Source organism: Rousettus aegyptiacus, unplaced genomic scaffold (assembly GCF_014176215.1).
Source record: "Rousettus aegyptiacus isolate mRouAeg1 unplaced genomic scaffold, mRouAeg1.p scaffold_m13_p_1, whole genome shotgun sequence".
In the NCBI taxonomy this organism is placed as follows: Eukaryota; Metazoa; Chordata; class Mammalia; order Chiroptera; family Pteropodidae; genus Rousettus; species Rousettus aegyptiacus.
The window spans coordinates 102,806,027-102,829,222 of NW_023416284.1; the positions used below are offsets into that span (position 1 = coordinate 102,806,027).

Genomic DNA, 23,196 nt, shown 5'->3' on the forward strand with positions numbered 1-23,196 from the left:
TTTGCACTATTCAGAGTCAACAACTATTGTTGATGTATTTCCCTTTCCCTGTGTGCTTTCACAGAGGTCTACACAAGAGAAGGAGGACTGAGTCAGTAGCAAGAGGAATTAATGTTAGCTACGTGAACTCTAACAGATTTAAAATTCTGGGATGGATTACTGAAAAAGTCTAATATCTTGCTTCACTATAAGAATAACTGTTGGGAAAATATGTGTGTGTGTGTGTGTGTGTGTGTGTGTGTGTGTGTGTGTGTGCTCTCATTGTTGCCAGGAAGTTTTGGTTACAGTCCACCTTGAAGGCAGGGAGATGAGATAGCCGCTAGAGTAGTCATGCCAACATTAGTTCTCTATAATTATTCCAATTACCTGACAATATAATAGTTTATTCTTATTGTTCTCACCTGGAGTGCATTGAGCAATGCAAAAATAACATGCCATGCCAGATTCTGGCTGTCCACCATTGTTCCTATGCCAAAGCCCCAGGTGAGCCCCAGCAGAGGGGTCAGAATGAGGAGGCTCTTCCCCATGCGGACGACAGTAGCTTTGTTGTCCTGACTTAGGCTTTCTCCAACAGTGGGCCTCCAGAGCTTTGTGAGAACTAAGAGCACCACAACCATATTCACAGCCACAACAGTCAGTGCAGGAACAGCGAAGGCCAAGAGGGGTTTGCTCCCCTTGGACCAGTTAAGCCAACACACATCTTTCCTTTTGTAGTCGTTGCTAGGCTGTGTGGTCGCAATGGTGATGACAGATATTATGAGAGGACACCCATAGCCCAGGCAGAACCCGACGGCCATCATCAAAGGCATGGCCGTGTGATGAAACACGAGGACGATCCGATAAGCCAGCAGGATGCCAAGCGTGAGCATCCAAAAGAACAAGGAAAGGTAGAAAAAGTGTGTGAAGAACACTGCAGCTATGCAGACTCCAGAAGGGTTTACTGTGGTGTCCACAGTAGCAGCAACGATGAACCAAACATCAGCAATCAAGAGGCACAGAGCTATGTTCACCATACAAATATGACGTGTATGTGAGATTTGACTTTTCTTAACCTGCTTCCAAAACAAAGCCTCAATGATCAGGCATAAGATGAGACTTCCAATAGAGATGCCCAGTCCCACAAAGGTGATCCATTTCACAACAGGAATGATGGCAGGGGGGACAAAGGGTGACATCAGCATAGAGAAGGAGGTCAGGTGAGTACACCGGCACATCACCATGTCTGGAGTCTCATTCACTAGATGGCAGCCTGCATCGTTCCATTGCAAATGACTAAAATCCCAAAACACACAATGAGGTTGACTCAGGTTTAACTCTATCTTGGAAAAAATCAGAAAAATTTCATTTACAGAATTGTTCTGAATAACCATAGATATCACAGGCCCATTGACCTGAGCATTTCCATCCGAGGTAATAGGTAGAACATTCCCCAGGGTCAATGAGACCATGCTGATAATGGTTTCCGGAAGGGTCCCGTGGAATTGGTCTGACCCAATTAACACATGGCCTCTGATGGGAGTGACAATATTTGGGAGGAATGTTTCAGTCTGATAGCTATAACCTGTCTTATGTTGGCTATTGGACACTTGAATCCCTTTCCAGTTAATGAATTCCCGAGAAAAATTCAGAGGCAGATCTGTTGGAGATACCAGAGCACTGATGTTTTCCAGTGTCTTCAGTAACTGTGAGCCGGCATGCTTTTCTTCCTGTAGTAATAGTGTCCAACTGGTTACTGATGATGAATTAAGGATATGGTCAGCTATATCGATGACATCCTGAAATACAAGGATGAGAATCAGTTTGCATTTTAAGTAAGCTGGTAAGAGGAATAACAGTGGATCGTCATTGGTGCTAAGTATAGGAAAATTGCCCTGAGAACTGGCTCAATTGAGGATCACATTAAAACTGGTCAGCGAAATTCAGCTCAGTTGCTCTGCACAGTGGAAGCTTTGAATTAAGAACTCAGGTCAGCAGAATCATGGAAGATCCAGGGTGATTGCCTGAGAGCATCCATGTGTCCTCCAAGGTTTCAGCGTGGATGAGAAAGAATCCTGCAATTGGCCTGCAGCAGTGTGCATTTCCTTTCTCCTGAGATGGCAAACATGACTGCATTACTACTCAGTCGGCAGCTCAAAGAGCGTGACATTATTTTTGACTGCTTTCTCATGCTATGTTGGTTTTGCTAGCAACAGAAGTTCTAAATTGATGTCATGGACGTTCAACTTTTAATTTACGCATATTTATGGCTTTTGTTTACTAGAAGAGAATATAATTAAATCCATAAAAATTGGCCCCATGCAACAAGGAAATATTGAATTATTGTGGGTTTTAAGGGTCAGTCTTAATTTAAGAGATTCTTTTTCCAAATAAGTCCTTGAAAACTGTCACTTTCTCCCTCCTGAGGCTCTCTCTTGCTTAAGGCTCTGGTTCCCAGGCATTCTACTGCAAGTGGCTGTCACTCTGGCTGAGTCTTTCCCTACCAGCCCTCTGTAGCTTCTGGCCCAGGATCCCACAGCTCATTTCTTCTACTGCCTCCAGGAACCTCTGCCTTCTCTTGGTCTGTGTTTGCTCCATTATTGCTCTTTAATTTTCAGACTTTTTATGTCATTTTGTTTTAATCGTCTCTTGCAAACAACATGTGGTCAAACTTTAAAAAAAAATCTGAGCATCTTTTCTTTGATTCAGGGAATTTAACTTATTCATACTTAATGTCATTTCTGGCATAATGGTTACCTTATGTAGTTAGGTATAATTGTGCGATTATGTAACATTATATATTATATAATCTTATTTTGCAAAGTATTATATAATGTAATATAAAATGCATACATCTAAAATGTTCGAAAGATATTTAACACATACTTATTGAACACCTGCTACATGTGTCACATCTCATTTTTTCAGGCGCTGAGGTAATACCTAAAATATAAGCAGTGGCTATTCTAGGGTGACCAGATGACAAATTATTTATTTTTCTTTTTGCTTATTTGCATTTCTTTTAGTGACCTAGTCTTATTTGTGCAATTTTTAAATATCTAAATCAAAGCATAAATTTCCTAGCCACAAAAAGTGAATCCTTAAAATATACACTACCTAAGTCAGAGTTTATGGTCACAGGAAAGAACAACTGCAGATGGCAAACAGATATTAAAAAGCTGGCGCCTTTGCTATACAGTATCATCTGGTGCAGAGGCTCATGCCTGCCTCTCAGCCAGGTGCTACTGAGCCAGCCTGCCCAGAGGCCGCTTCCTGTTGTTTTGAACTCACATAATTGATCCCATGAGTCCCTTGTATACTGCAGAGGAAGCAATAAAGCTCACACACATCGTTACATAGCTCTTTGGTCTTTTTCAATAGTTCTCCATCAACTCAGCTTTTTGTCATTCTTCCTATGAGACAGAGCATTTAAAACCCTTGGGCAGTCTTGGTAGGATTATAAATTGGTGTAGCTGCTATAGAAAACAGTATGGAGGGTCCTCAAAAATTAAAAATAAAACTACTATATGACCCAGCAATCCCACATGTGGTGGGTATTTATCCAAAGAAATCCAAAATCTAATTTGAAAAGATATATACACCCCTATGTTTATTGCAGCATTATTTACAATAGCCAAGGTATGGAAACAACTAAAGTGTTCATTGACAATCAATTGGATAAAGAAGTTGTGAGATACATACATACATACATATACACACACACACACACACACACACACACACACACACACATACACACACATACACAATGGAATATGTCTTGGCCATAAAAAATGAAATCTTACTATTTACAACATGGATAAAACTCAAGGGTACTATGTTAAGTGAAAATAAGTCCCACAGAAAAAGAAAAATACCATATGATTTCACTTATATGTGGAATTTAAAAAACAAAATAAAACAGAAACAAACTCATAAATACAGAAAACAAACTGATGGTTGCTAGATGGGAGGGGGGTTGGGAAGCTAGGTGAAAAAGGTGAAGGGATTAAGAAGTACAAATTGATAGGGGTGCCAGGCCTGAGGGGTGCCAGGCCCCAGGTGCACCAGGCCCTGGGTGCACTGCACGAGCATGTAGGAAGAGATGCCCCACCTTCAGAGATCCAGTTCTTAAGAGGAAAACAACGACATCCATAGGTCAGGGGTGGAAGTGGGGTGGGTGGAGCGGAATTAAAGTGGGAAAAAAAAAAAAGAAGCGTAAATTGACAGTTATATTCATGGGGATGTAAAGTACAGCATAGAACATATAGAGAATATTATAATAATTATGTATGGTGCCAGGTGGGTACTAGACTTATCGGGAGGTCACTTCATAAATTATATCAATGTCTATCCACTATGCTGTATGCCTGAAACTAATATAACATTTAAGGTCAACTGTAATTGAAAATTGTTTTAAATAACAAAAAATAATAATAATAAAGTGGGCCCTTCCAGCACAGGTGGATCTTACCTCCATCATCGAATTGGATACCCTGAAATGGCTTGCCAGTGACAGGGATGAGGCATTGCCCAGAATTGACACCACTGAAGCCAGATTTCCAGCTGTAATTAATGGGTTTTGTTGAACGATGACTGAAAGATTTTGCACCAAAGAGGACACGGCTGCCTCGGTGGCATTGCCTGCGATCGCATTGAAATTCTAGGAATAAAAATGGTTTAGTTCTTCAAAAACAATGAAATGCTTGTGTTTCATCACATTTAAATCACATTTCTTGGCCACAAATCACTCGCATTTGTATGGTGCTTTATAATAGAGGATATTATATAATAATGATAACAACAGTGGCTGTTATTCAGTGCTTTCTGTATTCTAGAGCTGTTACTCTGTGCTAAATGCTTTACCAGGGATTCGTTGGTTTAATCTTTACGCTACCCTTTGAAGGAGGTGCCATATTATTTTTATTTTGTAACTAAGGAAATTGATACTTGGTGAGATTTATTAAAAGGCATTTTCATTTAAATTATCCTAATTATATAGAAACTGATGTTCAATGAGGTTCAGTGACTTTCCAAACAGTACCCAACTAGGAAGTGGTAAAGTAGAGTCTACTGGCACTAAACCTTGTTATATCCACTATACTATGCTGAAAAATTCTTGTAGGTAGAGGGACAGACCTGAAGATCTGGCTGTACTTTGACACTGAATTTAGAGTTTTACTTCTTTCTTGAAACTCCCATCTGCTTCCACTACTCTGGGCTAGCCTGAAAGGCGGCCAAGAAAAAATACTCCTTTCTGGTGAAAACAAGTCAACCCAGGAACCTGGATCTCAAGCGTTTTCCTTTTTGCTATTCTCAGCTAACAGTGGTGTTCCCTGCCTGGGGCACCTGGGATCTGCCTGCCCTCACCCTCATGCCTTCACATGGACATAGTCCATGTCCATAACCAAGGCAAAGAAGACAAAAGCAAGGATAAATCCCAGAAGCCATCTGGTCCAATCCTCTTCCCAGTTTACAGATGAGGAAATGGAAGTCCAGAGAAGGAGAACTGAACATTCCATTCTGAGTTTCCCTATTGTAATAGCAGAGTCTCTGGCTGGAACAGAAATTCTATTCAGTATGAAGATCTATTTGCAGAACAATGTCTGTGAACTAGTCTTAGAATCCTTTCCTGTGACTTGAGTTCTAATTCCTCACAATTTCCTTCCATCTATCTGCCTTGTCTTAAGTAATTGAATCTTGCAAAGAGAGCATTATGTGAAGGGAATTAAATGACCATATTTTTTGTTCAACATTATTGCTACCAGTGGGACCTACTATTAGTCCCTTAGTCTTTCATGTTCTAAACTATAAAAAGAGTTTGGTAAACCAGATGACACTTAAGATCCATTGCAGTTATGTCATTCTATATGGTTTACCTCTAACTGACCCATCCTTGCCCTAGTTTCTGACATATGTACATTCTCCTTTTACTAAGTCTATCACTTCTAATTAATACCTTCACCTGGAACTTTGAGTCTCAGGCTTTTTGGACTTCTGAGGCCAGCATAGTTGCCGTTTTACCATCTATCATAGCACTGATTCACTCTTCTGCAGCAGCTCTCCCATCAAAACCATCAAGTTTGACATTTTCTGACCTTCTCAGCTGTCACCTAGACTCTGCTGCTCATGCCCATACTCCCTGGGTTTACCAGGGTCTCATGTCACCCTCAGGTACTTACCAATAAGACAAATTGTTATATTTTACCCTCCACTTAGCCATGCTCACTGGGAAGTGCCCACTGTGAAACTCAAAACCAGGGCAAGTCTGCAAGGTAGAAATGCTTTACCTTCTTCAGTTCTTCCAGCTGAGAGAGCACACATGTTTCCCTGATGACTTGCCACCCAGAGGGCTGGCACCTGACTGTGATGTTTCCGATGTAGCCGCTGCTACAGGGAAGAGTATACTCATCATTCTTAAATCCAAATCCAAAAACAACATTGTTACACTGGACTGGAAAAGACAGGAAAAAGAGAGGGAAAATGTCTCTGAATATCCTGTCATTCTGTATAAATCATAGAGTAATGCTTAGAAATCATATTTTCAGAGACAATACCCAGGCAAAATTCAAGAGTAGGAGAAGTTTGTCTTTGATGCTCAACTTCATCTTATCAGCATCTTTTTCTCCTTCCTGATGCCCTGCCCATCCCCCGCCCCCCACCCCCTGAGAGTGGCCCTTTTCCCTGCAGGTGTCTGATCTGTGCCAAAAATTTTGTTTTTAGTGGGCTATCAACTAGTAAATATGAGGTGAAATATTTTCACTTTTTAAGGGAATGCTAGAAAACCAGAAAATCTTTAAGCCACTATGGAACAAAGCAGTAGTAATATGGTTAAAAGATGGGCAGTTGCCATTTGAGGATGACATAGCCTACTCTGTACCCTTTTGAAAGCTTCTTGTTTTGCGATCAGCTGCTAGTTGGCCCTTTATAATATAGTCTTACCATGACTGGGCCTTGAGAAAGAGCCTCGAATCAAAGATCCACAGAGCTGTGTTTTTTGTTTGTTTTCCTCATTGCTGTGTCCTAAGTACAGAGACACTTTAAAAACTTCATAAATATTCATTGATAAGTGTTGTTGAAAGTAGCACAAATCTTTATAGGAGAGGTTTAGGACTGAATGTAAAGAAGTAAAAGGGAAAAAATTACCTGAAGAAAAAAAGTGGTGTGTGTGCGTGTGTGTGTGTTTGTGTCTGTGTGTTATTTGTGTATCTGTGTGAGTATTAAAGACTTGCATATATACCTTCTTTTCTTGGTTCCTTGGATTATGACTTAGAAATATTATCAGCCCTAGAGATATTTCAACACATATACCAATAAATTATTGCTGAATCATTTCAATCACGGACTAAGTGAAATCGGTCTTCCATGATGTTTATAGTGGAGATCAGGTCACCGATTAGTAAAGATCTGAACTAGCCAGCTGAAATTGAGTTGCATCATAAACAGGTGCCTATTTCTGCTGAAAGTCAATCTTAGAATAATTCTGATGCAGAAACAGCTTCAATCTACCTCCTGGAGACACAAATGAGCTACTACTAATTAAAGGATTCATTTAACCTAAGCAGAGGATGGGAATCCAGTATTACCTTTCCTGAATACTTTGAAAGAGTTGTCTTCTAGCAGAAACAGCTTGTGAAGGCCTGCTTTAGCCTTCTCAGCCACCTGTTCAATGGCTGATAGCAGCTCAGATGTGCTGCTGGAGCCAACAACTTCATACCCAGCAGTGATGCTTCCATCTCTATGATGATCATGTGGGGAAAAAAAATGAGATTCATTTATTTAATCACTCAGGGACAACTCCATGTGTGCATGGCATTAGGTTCATAGGAATAAATCAAACAGATTGAGTCCTTGCTTTCACAGAGCTTACATACTAGTGGAGAAAGCATCACAAATAAATATCACATATAAGAATTTTATAATTATATAACATATATGTGTATATATATTTATATAGTTAAGTGTCACAAGAGACAGATACAGAGATAAGAATAGCAGAGAGGTATGGAGCCCACTTTAAATAAGACTGGTCAGGGAAGGCTTCTTTGTGCAGAGGGTCTCGGCAGCTGAGGTCTGAATAATAAGAAAAAAAAGACAGTGATGCAAAGACCATTGGTCATTGGTGTAGCATCCCAGCACATGTGAAGGGCCTGAGGCAGAAAAATGTCTATGAGCTTGACAAATTTAACAACTAGATGTCAGGTCAAGAATTGGGGTTGCTTCTCAATTCCTAAAGGTTTCAATGTGGGTTTTAAGTATCCCAGGTGAAAATAAAATCTATTTAAGTATAAAGACTGGCACTACTAAAGTTAAATGAACAAGAGGGAGATGGGTAGCAGATGATATTAGAGAAGCAGCCAGGAACCAGATCACAGAGGACCTTAGAGTATGAATTTTATTGTTTATTAAAAGGTTTTGTTCTTTCTTAAAAGTCAGTGGAGTGATCAGTTTCATTGTTTAAGATGATCACTCTGGCTCTGTGTAGAAAATAGACTGAAGGTAGGCAAACAGGGAAGGAGAAAAACTAGTTAGAAAAGAGATGGTGGTGGCTTGAATGAGTCGGGTAGTAGTGCATGTGGGAAAAGTGGTCAGATTCAGGTTGTATTTGAAGACTTAGCCATAGGAATTGTTAATGGAGCAGGTTTCAGGTATGGGAGAAAGAAACCAGTTAAGAATAATAGCAAGGAATTGGAAAACAAGTTGTAGTATATTCATACAAGGGACTTACACTGGGCAATAAAAAGAACCACTGATACTCAGAAAAACAAGAGTGAATCTCAAAGACATTATGCTGAGGGAAAGAAGCCAGACACACAAAAAGCTACACGTTTGATGATTCCATTTACATGGAGTTCTAGAATAGTCAAAACTAACCTATGGTGATAGGAATAAGATCAGTGTTTATGTCTGGTATGGGGGTAAAGGTAGGCATGGAGATTGGCTGTCTGAAAAGGGGCACAAGGGAATTTTGGGGGTGATGGAAATGTTCTGTCTTGATAGAAAATGGCTTGTATAAGCATTTGTCAGAGTTTTTAAAACTGTACACTTAAACTTTGAGCATAGCACTATGTGTAAATTATACCTCAATAAAGAGTTAAAAGATGACTTTAAGGTTTGGGTCTGTGCAGCTAAAAAAAAAAATGATACTGCTGTAAATGAGATGGGAAAGTAGATTTAAGGTTATAAGGAGGAGAGCTGGAAGACCCCCATTTTGGGCACATTACGTTGACATGCTTATGAGATAATCAAGTGGAGACATTAATATAGGCACTTAGATATTTGAGTCTGAAGTTTAGGAGAGAGGCCAATCTCAAGTAATACATTTAGAAACCATAAGCAAACAGATGGTGTCTGAAGACATGAAAGTGAGTAAAATTACATGTGTTATTAACTTAATTCTGCACTAAATCCATGAAATAAATACCGTACTATTCCCATTTTGTAGATAAGGGAGCTGAGTCCCCAAAAAAACGTTGGGTCAGAAAATTATTGTTTTTTAACTGATAAATTAGAATAATCTCTGATGCTCCAAAACTCAAATTCTTAATCACTACATTGAATTACCACTCATAATGTATAAATAAGTCCAAATACCCTTTTATGTCTTTGTGTCGATATGGCCCTTTTGCATTCTTTACAAAGTATCCTATCTATTATTTAATTTGGTTTAATGAGGCCAAATCAGGTTCCACAAGTATTAACTGTACTGGTCGACAGATAAGTAAATTGAGAAAGTGAGAGAGTAAGATTTACTATAAATCATATATAGAAAGAGTAAAACCTACATAGTTATATTTTATTTGTGATTTTATCTGCAAATTATTGGAGACAGCTTATAAGATATACACAATGGAATATATTTTAGAAATATAAATAGAAAATCAGGACCACGGAAAAGAAAAATATGAATATTGAATACAAAAATTATTGTGGCTGAGTTTCAATTTTGTCTCTGAATTCAATGATAGCAAAGTCAAAAAAGAAAATGATTAATTATATAGACCTTGATATAAGAAAAAAAAAGGTGATTTTTTAAAGAAAATTATACATGTGGGCCTTGATTATGAGATGACTAGAGGATAATGTCCAGGACAAAATATTTGTAGCAAATGCTGTTGAAAATTTTGTATAGCTGTTGTTCACATTAACTATGAAAAAATTATGTAAATCAAGTTCTCTGACCTCTAAGCCACTTCCCCTCTATTAAGCTAACTATAAATAGTTGGTAATCAATGCACACGTGGCTAACTCACTAAATAACTTTTGGAATTAAAGTATAAACAGAAGGATAATTTACTAAATATCTCCTTATTTGCTGTAGACAATGACTATGGGATTTTTAATTATGACACATACATGGTATCTACACAAAATATAATATTTTACCCTCCCTTCTGGCTCCCGATTAAGCAAAGTCATACCCCACTGTGATTATAAAAGAAGAAAACCCCCACCCTCGCTCCCCACCCTTTACCCCTCCCTGTATAGGACCTCCTGCTTCCTTCCAAGTTCTGCCCTACTACTGGGCATTTCCAATCCTAGCCTCTCTAGGGTTTTGGGAATGACATTCAATATTTAAGTTCCTAAACTCGTTTAAATGAGAATAAAGGCTTTCCTCTATAGACTTGAAAGCATCACAGATTTCTGTCCAGTTTTAGCAAGAATTCTACTACAAAGACCAGTTCTGACCTATTTTCTCTCAAAGGTACTTGGCAACAGCACTAGGCATTCTGCAAGACTGGTGTGCAAATCTGGAGATGCTCTTCTAAGGGCATTGTGTCACTTACCGAAATTGGGTGACATGAACTGACTCAAAACCTTGAATTCTTCTGTATGCTTCTTTAAGCTTACAGAAAAACAAAAACAAAAAACCACAGGGTAATATGTTGATCTTTGCTCTTGCGCCAAGATACATTTGAACAAAAACTGGATGCAGACAATAAATAAACAGAAACACTGAACAAAGGAAAAAGACACAGCATGAGGTAGTTGCACATTATAGAAATACAGTTGAAATGACAATTGATAATGTACACACACAACTTATTTTCGAGGTTGCTAATAAAGAATGAATAATCTACTGCTTGGAATAGAGCATAAATTCAGTGCCAGATAATATAATAAATTCACCCAAAGTCTATTTTCTCTTTTCCAAAAATAAGCCATTATTTTTTATAGAAATTTGAACTGAATCTGTCTGTAAAATATTTGTGCATGTCTTCAGTTAGAACCACACCTGAACCATCATCCTAGGCGGTAGCATACTGATCGAGTTTTATGTAACTTCATTACGAAGTCCAGAATTTTGCTCAGTGACACTCGTTAGCCTCTAACAAGAGAGGTTTCTTTATGAAACCAATTCTAGATGCTGACAATTGAGCTTAGATCATGAAAATTTCTTTTGGCAAATAAAAAACAGATTATAATCAAGAAGCTTTAGCATAACATTACCCAAATAAATGAGCAAAACTGAATACAAAAGAAATGAGGATTCAACTGCTAAACTCTCCTAGGAAGTAAATGTTCAAAGTACATCAGTTGTGGGCAGAGTGATTAACTATTATGTAATAACCACTGAAAATGAATAATTAAGAATATTTGTTAAATAACCATGTTGAATTAAAAACAACTTATGTTTAGCCAACAATTTCTTATATAATAAGGAAAAGTTGCTTACCTGAATTTCAATTCCAGTGGTATATTTGGAGTATACAGCAGAAGATGAATTCAAAAGGTCTTTTGTAAATCTTTCATTAATTTTGAAAGTGCCCCAAACTTCTATGGAAAATAAAATAAAAAAAAACACTTATAAATACAAAAATTACTCACTTGGCTTTATTATAGCATAAAATTACGCAAGTACAATTTGGAGCTCACCCATTCAATAGCAGTATTTCAACTTATCTTTATAATGAATGTTCATCTAAAGTAATATAAAAAGAATACAACCAGAATTTTCAATTGTGGTTTTCAAACACAAGGGAAAGTGCTGGTAATTAAGACATCCATATAAGTGGGTAAATGCCTGGCCACTCATATGTAGTTTTAAAAGGTAGTCACTTAATACTGAAATATGTCCCCATCTAGGCATTGATCTTAAACATCGTCCCCACTAAATTTTTTTCAAAACAAAAAAATTACTACTTGCTAACTCCAACATAACTTTCTGCTTACCTATCGCTGATGTTTTTCTGCGCTGCGACGGTTGGTTCCCAATCTCCATATAGTCAAATCCTATTTATCCATCATTTAGGGCCTAATCAAATGAGCTTCCTCTCCAAGGCCTTCTCTGATCCCCACATACAGAATAGAGTAATTGCCTCCTCTAAATTCCTGCAGAACTTTATCCAATTTTCCCTCAAAGCCTCTTGTACCTAAACATCTATTTGTGAACACATTATGTATGTATGTCTTTACTTTTGGAAGCCTCTTATGAATGTAATCCTTGTTAGATCCATCCCTGTATCTCTGAAGGATGATCAGACATGGACAGCCTTTCCAAAGGTAGGCTTTTATCAACACTGTTAAAGAAATTACATTGTCCTCTTTCCTGTATTAACATCCTTACCTCCCCACATAGCCTACTAATTCATTGATAGCAAAAGAAATGCTTCATTGTAACCGCCCAGAATTTGTCCCAGATCTGGGTGTAAAGATGGCGCTTAATAAATAAATGCATGTTGCCTTACCCCAAATTGTTGTAGTCCTGGAAAGGCAAGCCAAAGATATTCAAGAAAGCTTGGCTATTTCAGGTCCTCCCTCATTCTTTGCTCAGCTCTACCAAAATCCAGAGGTTGAGGCCCTGGAACCCATATCATTTCTCTCACATCATCATTTACTGAACATAAACCTAAGTCAACAGTAGTCCACTCAGCTTCCACCAGTTTCCTAACCCAGGCTTTCAGATTTTGTTCTGTTTTGGTATTGCATCAATACACATATTTATTGGCAACTTATGGCATTACTTTTCATATAATCACTATGCATTCCTCCTTGCTTTAATACCTCTAGACTTCTCTTTTGTGGAAATCGATGTTGGCAAAAGAGGTGAAAAGAAGATAGGAAGGAAAGTTGTATTTATTCAAGCAGTTATCCTTCTTGAGATATCAGTGAATCTTCCCTAACTGCAAAAGAAGTATAGGATTGCTGAGCTGAGCTGGATGCACCTCGAGGTTGAAGCGGTGGCCAAACATCAACTTGTACCTCTGAATTTTCTGTATTTGCAAAGCTCTCATTGTGTTTAGCAGAGTATACAGGAGTTTGTCATTACTGTCCTTCGATCTCCCTACAAACACTACCCCTGCCCAGGGAGGCATAAAGAAATACCTGGGCAAAGAGCTAGAGTCCTCTCTCTGTCACATGCTGGGGTGGGAGGGGCCCCAACTTAGAGCTCTCATCCTCGAATCCTTGTGTGCTTACTTGTTCTCTCACAGAAATTGACACTCTGGGTGAGGTTGTTGAGATAACAGTCACAGCTCTGGAGTGATCCAGTTGTGCGCAGGTAGCATTTCCGGGGATCAAGGCATGAGGGAGGAAACCAGGTATAGCCATCTTCACAGGCACACCGTAGAACACCATTCTCATTGTCACAGTCTGTATGAAAAGCAGAATTTGATCTTATGGGGTCTGGTTAATAAACCAACTACTGCTGAGTTCTAAGTTCTGATCCTTAGCTCTGACCTAGAATCTGAAGCAAGTATTTCTTACCGAAAACTAAAAAGATAAAAAACCCTGATGCTGCTGCTACTGCTGAACCGGGCACCACACTTTGAAAACCCTTGCTTTAGACGAATCATTTTTCTTTGAACCCTGCCATTGTGGTCATTGATGCTGTTGGCCAAATATTTCTTGCTCTCTTCCAGGATTGCATATCCTGGCCCCCCGAGGTTGAGTGGGGTCATGAAACCAGGTCTAATCAATAAGTGATGAGCAGAATTAGTGTGTGTTACCTCCGAGTTACATAATTCACCTACACATATCGAACCCTCCAGTGCTCTATTTTTTTGGGGGGGTGGGGAGAGTGGTGCTCAGAATGGGTACATTTATTAGACAGTGTCTGCTCCTCAGCTTTGGATTCCAAATGACCACCACAAACTCAGCCCCTCTGCAACCTGCAATGGATATGTAGCATGAAGAAGAAATAAAACATTTATTCTTTTAAATACGCCCACCTCTCCCATTTTCACTCCCAGTCTTCAGAGGGCTGACTTACATGTGGTCGCCTTTGCTCTGATAATCTTTGTTGGCCCGTGTAACCATGATGATAGAGGCTTCAAAAGCTTGAGAGATTTCAAGTCTCTTTTCTCCTTGGAATCCCTATAGGCCACCTGAAGCAGCAGCTCATATTCCTGCACTGGGCCTAAAGAGAGGAAGGCGGTCAGAGACTCCTTTCTCAGTGCTGGAGAGAACTACTGCCAAAGAAGTGGCTGGCAAGCAATTATCAGAGTCAGCCTGGGGGTCATGACCTTCATGACATGGCTTGTCATTGACTTTTGCTCATCCAGACATTGACTAAAAATGAGCGTCCAGGGCAAACACATGCGGACAGTCCCACATTGCCTGGTATATATCCATCCTGTAGCTTTTGTCAGGCCAGTGCTCCCCCCACACTTGCATCACCCTCCTGATTTTACACACTTCCTCACGACACATCCAGAGTCAAGTTTCAGGTGTCAAGGCTAGAGGGAGAAGAGGAGAGCAAATCTTAGTCACTTTTCCTTTCTCCTCCCCCTGCTTTGGTCTCCTCGAAGTACCTTCTATATAAAATCCTCAGTCTCACACTTTCTTTTCTAAAGAGTCCTTTCTTCTCCTGTAAAAATGTGGCATTAAGTAACTGTTTGAGTATTTACATCAAATGCAAAAGCAAAACAAATGAAACCTGCATGAGCCCTCACACAATTTCAACTCTGCCTTATCATTTCTTTTTTTTTTTTGGGGGGGGGGGTCTTTTTATTTAAAAAAAAATGTTTATTATAGCTGACATTTAATATTATATTAGTTTCATGTGTACAGCACAATAGTTCAACATTTCTATAACTTACATAGTGATCACCCCAAAAAGTCTTACATCCACCTGATGCCGTATATAGTTATTACAATATTATTGACTATATTCCCTAAGCTGTACTTTACATTCCCATGACCATTTTGTAACTGCCAGTTTGTACTTCTTAATTCCTTCCCTTTTTTCACTCTCCCCCGAGTCCCACTTCTAACTGGCAACCATTAATTTTTTCGCTGTATCTATGAGTTTGTTTTTGTTTTGTTGTTCATTTATTTTGTTTTTTAGATTCCCCATATAAGTGAAATCATATGGTATTTGTATTTCTCTGTCTGATTTATTTCACTTAGCATGATACCCTCTAGGACCACCTTATCATTTCTGAGCAGCACCTTTTGTTTCCATCAAGTGTTTTTGGCTGGAAGAAAAGATACATCTTATGAGTCTTTTCCCATCCAGAATTCACTTAGGCACATTCACATGAGACTTAGTATGAAATTCCATGGGATTTCAATATCCTCCAAAGCTCATCTGTGAACTCCAGATTAAGAATGTGAAGGATCTTAGAGAAAAAAAGGGCAAAAGGTGAACATCCTTTTTTCCTGAGTCTCATTTTGTTGTCATTGGCAGTGAAATCCCTTAGAAATCTCATATATTTCTCAGAACACCACTGAGCTTTCTGCAGGGAGAGATGACATGGAAAGCTTCTATGAGACTGGTTGCATAGGGGGCTTGCAGGGCTAGGTATAGGGGAGACTTATAGAAAAGAAAAGCATCTGGATAAATCCCTAGGCTTCGCAGAAGGCAATCAGGAGGATAACAGGAAGCTGGCAGAGGCTAAGACATGTCTCGTGACATTTACAAGAGAATCCTGTCTGCCATAGCTCCCACCATCTCACGCCGCAGAACCCATCCCTATCACTTACTCTTTCCATCTTCTTGCAGACTGGAGCCCCTGCCCCAGGATTTGGGAGTCACTCCAAGTGGTGGGAGCTAATGGGATTCCACTCCCACTGCCCAAACAGATAAGAAGTGGAAAATGGAAAAAGATTGACCCTGGCCACACTGTCAGGGGATGTTGTTACTGGTTCTGAAGCCAAACTGACTGGGTTTAAATCATGCTTCCTGTCCCCTAACTCTGTACCTTAATTTTGCTACCTATGAAACAAAGATGACCATTGTACCTAACTCAGGGGGTCAATGTGAGGATTTTAATTTATCTAATACACTTAAAATAGTACCAGGCACATAGTAAGAGCTCAATAAATATTAGCTTTATCTTTATATTATGTTATTTAACCCTCACGAATGTTTTGCTAGCAAGAATTACTATTAGTCTTAGTTTACAGATTTGGGATGTTTAACAATGTGCCAAAGATCATGTAACCAATCAGAAATACTGTTGGGGTTTGAACCCCATTCTGTTGGCACCAGTATTCGCTGTATCACACTATCTAACGGTCTTACCTGAATGCTTTTTCTTATCCACAATGAGTTCTCTTTTTGTTTTGAAGCCATTATTTCTCTGTTAAAAAGAGGGAAAAAAAGAATAATTCAGGCAAAGTTTTGTAGTGTTGTACTTCATAAGGCCTTTTTGAGTTTCTCAGACAAATTGAAATCATATATCTAAAATCCAAGCCAGGGATAGTGAGAAAGTAGCAAGAGAAGGCCTCATTGAGGCAACTTTTGCACACAGACCTGAAGGAGATGGGAAAGTGAAGGTCCCTGGAGAAAGAACTTTCCAGGCAGAGAGAACAGCACATGCAGAGTTCTTGGAATCAGAATATATCTAGCATATGAAGGCAGAGAGAGGAGGCCAGAGTAGCTAAATGGAGTGGGTGAATAAGAGGGGCAGGAAGTGTAGTCGGAAAGCATCTCAGGGAGGCAGGTTGCGTAGAGCTTTATAAGCTATAGCAAGGGTTTAGCTTTTACTTGAGTGAGATTGGAACCCACTGGAGAGTTCTGAACAGAGGAATGACGTGCTCCACTTTATTTTTTTAGAAGGCTCAGTGCCGCAGCTGTATAGGGAATTGATCAGCACAGAAGCAATGAGAACACTTTAGGAGTTATTGAAATTATACCAGTGAGAGATAACAAAAGTTTGGAACAAAGTAGTAGCCATGGAGGTGGTGAGAAGTGTTTGAGTTCTGGATATATTTTAAAGATAAAGTCAAAACAAACAAAAATAAAGAACCAATGGCTTAGATATGGATTTTGAGAAGAATCAAACATAAAAATAAGTTTAATGCCTATGCAGCTGGAGAGATAGTGATACCACTTGTTGAGACAGGAAAGGAGGAACAGCTGTGGTGAGGAAAAACAACTGAGTTTAATTTGGGACATATTAAATCGAGGGGCTTATTGGGCAAGTAGGTAGTAGATATGTGAATGTGGAGTCAAGGGAGTGGTCTGAGAGAGATATAAGTTTGAGAGTTTGGGGAGTCATCAGAGGGTAAAGAACATTAAAGCCATGATTCCAGATAGAAGTATCAAGAGGGCATTTATAGGGAAGAGGGAGTTCAAGGATTACTAAAGCCAATCCATATGCTTTTTCTCCATGAAAGGGGCCATAGGAGTGAACGTATTGAATTCGAAGAGATCTCTAAGACAGTTTAGTCCAAGATCCTTATTTTGCAATTAGGTCATCTAAATTCCAAGAGAGAAGTGACCCATCCAAGGCCACAGAGCTAATGATGGTAATGTTGAGACAAGAACCCAAAATTTCTGATTCTAAGTCTACTACATTAGTTTCAGTTACCTAGAGAGTGATGGGTTCTAAAAATGCCAGAAGGAGAAAGAAGAAGTGGTAGAGAGGAAAAACAGGACACACGCCAACTCACCCCCAGGAAGCCACCATGGCCCTCCGTGATCATGAAGAAAGAGATGAGCCAAAACACTGAAACTCTCATTTTCAGCTGGTCCCTCTTCTTTCCCTGGACTGAACATAAGCAGCTGGGTTCATATTCTGTGATTAGGCAAGTCATGTACCATATGAGGCTGAGACACAAAAACAAGTAATTTAAGCCTAAATTTTTTAATGCACAGAATGGTAGGGCTCAACTGAGCTGATCTGAAGCCCTGAGCATTTAGTTGTTTTTCTACTTCATGTTCCTAGCCTGAGACACTTTACTTCTATTCCTATTGCAAAAGTAATAAATTTCTGTCTACAAACTTACTGGAAAATTCCCTGAGAACTCTCTTCTGGGTGTTCATATTTGACTAAACACAGGCTATTTAAAAATCATGACTTGATTAACTTTGCAACTGAGTGCAATTTAACATCCAGCCTTTTATATTTCACTAAGGTTTCCTTTTCATCTCAATTAAAAACCAAGCATTAAAATAACCAAGGACCAAAAATAAATAAATAGCCAAGGCCCCTTAGAACCATTAACGTAAAGATAGAATCTGTTTAAGCATAAAAATAATAACCAATCCAGCAAATTTCCTTCTTTATAGTTGGTGTAATTAGCAACAAACTGTCCTCAAGATTATGGTTATCTCAGGATTATTCAAGCAAAACTTGGCACACAGTCATGATCAAAGAATTAATCACTTATACCCAGGTTATATCATCTCAATAAAAAAATTCAAGGTAAGTTAGAATGGCTATCTCCAATATAGCAGGCACTAGGCACATATGGCAATCTAAATTTTAATTTTAATAAAGTAAAATGAAAAATTCAATTTTTAAGTCACGCCAGCCACATTTCAAGTGCTCAATAGCCACATGTGGCTAGTGGGTACCAAATTAGGTGGCATAGACACAAAACTCTTCCATCATTGCCAAAAGTTTTATTAGGCATGGAAGATTATTGAGCCTTAAAAAAAAAAAAAAATCTTGTTATAAGCTTCTACACAGATCAGCCTCAAGGACATTATGTTAAATAAAATAAGCCAATCACAAAAGGAAAAAGACTGTATAATTCCACTTGTATGGAATATCTAAAGAAGTCAAACGCATAGAAGCAGAAAATAGAATGTTGGTTGCCAGGGGCCTGGGGGAGGGGTAATGGGGAGTTGTTATTCGATGAGTGTGAGTTTCGGTTTTGCCAGATGAAAAAGTTCAAGAAATCTATTGCACAACAACGTGAATATACTTAACACTACTGAACTCGAACACTTAAAAAATGGGTAAGATGGTACATTTTATGTTATGTGGTTGCTTTTTACCACAATTAAAAAATGATAGTTTTATTGGTCGGTGTTGACATGAAGAAATACTTCTCTATGGCCTCTCAATATTTCTTTCATATTACCACAAGAAAAGATGGAAAACTGTGATACTAAACTCAATGACCCAGCATTAGAACAGGTGCCCTTGATTAGTGGTACAGAAAACACAGCGTTGGACTTTCCCTTCCAGCACTTACCTTGTTTCCTGGGTGTGCTTTAAACTTCATACAAACCCTGCCATCCCCAACAGCACTGCCCAACACCTTGCTCTCTTATCTACCAGAAAAGAAAAAAAGACATTAGAGACAGGGTAATGACTACCAAAGACATGGCTTACATGTTAGCGAACATTTCCGGGACTTTCTAGGGAAGTATGGTAAATAGGAAATGGGACACGTACTGCTTTTGTGTTTACCTTCTCCCTTAAGTGAATGGTCCTCTCATGCCCTCACCTTCCTTCTTGCCGAGACTCCTCCTACATCTATTGCTTTAACACTCTTTGGGTGGCAGCCTGCGCTCCGGATCTCATTCTTCTAGACATTGCAACGCCAAACTTATCTGCTCTGAGTCCTATTCCTTCTGGCCTGTGCTTTCTGCTTTCCAAAAATGATGAATACTTGTCTCTAGAGCAGAAGTATTTTTCAATATTTTTGACCAGGTGCCATTGAAAGAAATATATATGCATAGGTATATATGTATGTATGTATATATACACACATAATAAAACATGTATACATGTATATTTACACACAAATAAAATACATATATAAAATAATTGAACAGCTCATTAAACAGAATTTAATTCTTTCTCTGAGACATGCCCTTGTATATTTTCTATTTCTTTCATTCGTTCTTTCTTTCTTTCTTTCTTTCTTTCTTTCTTTCTTTCTTTCTTTCTTTTTTCTTCCTTTTTTTTTTTTTTTGTAAATTATCACATCCAACTAAATTGATTTCCTGATACCTTCTTGGAGTACAGTCACATTACAGAGCAAACCTGAACTCTTTCCAGACCCTTTCCCACTTTTTCTCCTCTTCCAGGGTAATTTTGTTAATATGAATTCCCGGGTACTGTTTGGGTCATGGTCTGTAGTGCTGGAGCTTTCAAAGAGGATGACAGTCTCAGTGCATGTAGGTATTATCTGTCCTCTCTTATGCCAGGGCTTGTTTCCAAATTGGAGGCCTGTCTCTCATGTAGCTCTTGGTGTCAGTCTTCCCCCCCCCCCACCCCCCACCCCCAACCCCTACCCCACGTGGAGTCTTTCTTCCTTGTGGAGTCAGGCCTGGGGCTGCAAATCCAATTCAAAAAGGCTTGCGTGACAGCTCTGGGCATTGTGAGAAAACTCTCTCTCATACTCTGAGCTTCTTACCCCCTCTTCCTCCTCTGCTGGAGGGTATATTCTGGGCTTTCTCTTCGGACTGGCTAGAAATGGTAAACTTTAACTACAATCAGGGTTTCAGATCAGCAATTCCCAGTCACTGCCTATCATGAATATCTGGACTGTAAAAACTGAGAGAGGACAGAATGAGGAGGAGGAGGGAAAAGGGGGAGAAGAAGAAAAGAAGATATTTAGGAGCTCATTAGAAAATGTAGGTGCCCCCATCCCACACTGAACTTACTAAATCTTAGGCCAGGCTCAGCCATGTGCATTATTAAAGCTACCCAAGTGATGCTGGTTTCCAGGTAGCTTTGAAAGTTGTTATTCTAGACTGGTTCTAGGATAGGAAAAAAAAAAAAAAAAAAAGAGTTCTGCATCTAAGTTAATCTTGTGATTTGAATTCTCCTTTGGGGTTTGGGACCCAAGTTCGAACTAAGCAAAACTTTTTCTTTGCTTCCTTAATGTGAAGGGATACAGGTACTTCAGGGATAGGGTCAGAAGACTGATTTTCACATAAAATATTTTTTTAGTGCGACACTATTTATCATCCAGAAGTATTTGTCATTTTTCTGAAATTCATATAAAGTACCCGGAACAACACCTGAAAGATGGTAAGCCTCAATCATTGTTAGCTAGTAATATTAGCATTACTAACATTTTAATCTCTCCACCAGTTTTTATAGTTACTTGTTGGATTGTATCAGAATTTGACTTCAACTCTGAGTCAAATTAACTTATCAAATAACTTATCAAATTTTCAGCACTTCCCTTTCAAGCTGAAAGGGTCTTGATTATTAAAAAAATTCTCAAAATCTGTGTGTCCTTGTCACAGGTAAGGAGCCATCATTGTCACCAGAGTATGCATTTTTACGTCACATCTCACTCTAAGTCACGTGGGGGTCAGCGATGCCTGATATACAGCTGTGTTGGCACCCGGCTTCCATGGGAAAGCTTGACCATGGTAGGACCCCCCCCCCTCACTTCCTTGAATTCATTCAAATGATTCATTCCTGATAATCCCTGCCCTTCGATTTACAGAGAACAATCATTAGAATTTGCTACTAAGCCTCTGGAGACAGCTGTCCATTGTCTCCTCATTCTTCCAGTTATGTATTTATGGACTCCAAACATCACTTATTTATGTCAACAGCAATCTCCTTATCAACAGTGGTGCTTGCTTGGAACTGCTCATACCTATACTTTCCAGCATTTTTAACAACAATCTAATCTTAGGCACAGTTGAATTCTTGGGTGGATTCCCTGGCATCAATATTTATGGGATTATGTTTCCTCTTCTATAAATAGAATAAGTTCCAATACAGTTGTCTCTCTCCTCTCTGTCCTGGACTCACTTGTGCACACATACATAACACACACACACAGACACACACGCACACGCACACGCACACGCACTAATGGAAAGAGCAGATCTCTTTCTAGAATCTGAAAGAAATCATGACTCAAATGAAACTGTTTTACAGGCAGAGGACCTATAAAACCTTGGTTTTATTTTATCTCTTATTTTATAAGTTTTTGATAACATTTGCATCGGGATCTGTGTTTGTATAGAAATCCTTGGGCCGTTTGCCTTTAAGAGTTTCTTTATGTTCCTTTAAGTGAGCAGATATGGCAGAGAAAGCAGGTGGCAAGACAGGTGAATAGAAAAGATAACCAATTTTATATCTGAAAAAAATTTTGGAAGTTTGGTAAATTTTATGAGCTAGACAAACTTCTTCTGGAAGGACTATAATTTAAACTATTTAAAATCTCAGTGAGTGCATAAATAACTGTGCCTACAAAAATTTTAAATACATATTTTATATTTTAGCATGTTTTTAGTATGTTTATAGTACATAAACATAGTAGAGAGAGAGGAAAATTAATTAATAGACCCTAACTCTAAGTTTGTTCCTTATGTGCTAGAACTTGTAATAGTAAACAACAACAAAAAAAACCTCACTGGACTCAGTTTCCTTCCCTATAAAAAAGGTGAACTCAGATCAATTCACATTCAGATTCTATTATTATGTGCCCATCTCAGTTTTACTCAGCTTTACTACTGTTTTCTCCTCAAATTGGTTTTTATAATTCTCGAACATCTTTTTAGATAAGCTGAAACCCTACTAAGAATTAAGTTCTTGGGTTGAGAATAGAGGTATGACTTTTAAAAACTCTAGAATTATAAGGCTAGACGAGATCAAAGGAGTTACTTAGCTCAGTCACACCTTCCCTAGGACACTTTACCAATTTGCTAAACTTCAATTTGTTCAACCACTGTATGTTGACAGCTTTCAATTTCCAAGGCAGTATGGGGGCCACTGGCTGTTCATAACACAGTCATGAGGGGTGTCCATGCATCGTAGCTCCACCCATTAAGGGAAACCCCAAAAGCAGTGATCCAGATCTACTTTTGAAAACAACTGCTGGGTTGGTGGAGTCTCTGTTGTGTCCCTATTTAAACTCTCTGATGTTCGATTGAATGGATCGCCCTTCAGCATCCGGTTTGTGACCCTACCTCCTCGTCTGATACTTTCAGACCCAAAAATTGAGATACATTTTTTTTACAAGTCTGTGTGTCCTTTGCTACTCATTGGAACTTCAGCTCAAAAGCGTTTCTTCTGTTGCTGGTGCTGGCGGCCTAGCATAGATGTGTGTTTACTCCTAACA

At 38.9% G+C, this 23,196-nt stretch overlaps 1 protein-coding gene across 5 annotated transcripts in view; it reads right to left on the bottom strand.

Annotated features, from left to right (window-relative positions):
- ADGRF1 (adhesion G protein-coupled receptor F1) overlaps positions 1-23,196 on the bottom strand; it is a 44,666-nt gene that overhangs the window by 16,340 nt on the left and 5,130 nt on the right. For 2 of the 5 annotated variants that reach the window (XM_036218567.1, XM_016158949.2), the window contains exons 2-12: positions 19,351-19,429; positions 17,818-17,974; positions 16,445-16,502; positions 14,189-14,335; positions 13,396-13,569; positions 11,654-11,754; positions 10,764-10,822; positions 7,563-7,714; positions 6,267-6,430; positions 4,451-4,639; positions 402-1,775 (exon numbers count right to left, since the gene is read on the bottom strand). In XM_036218567.1, the coding sequence (XP_036074460.1) occupies positions 402-1,775; positions 4,451-4,639; positions 6,267-6,430; positions 7,563-7,714; positions 10,764-10,822; positions 11,654-11,754; positions 13,396-13,569; positions 14,189-14,335; positions 16,445-16,502; positions 17,818-17,961 (2,562 nt within the window). In that variant the 5' untranslated portion in view covers positions 17,962-17,974; positions 19,351-19,429. Of the gene's footprint in view, positions 1-401; positions 1,776-4,450; positions 4,640-6,266; positions 6,431-7,562; positions 7,715-10,763; positions 10,823-11,653; positions 11,755-13,395; positions 13,570-14,188; positions 14,336-16,444; positions 16,503-17,817; positions 17,975-19,350; positions 19,430-19,605; positions 19,794-20,147; positions 20,343-23,196 lie in introns of those variants that run through there. The other 3 variants (XM_036218557.1, XM_036218553.1, XM_016158950.2) reach the window with 3 other exon arrangements.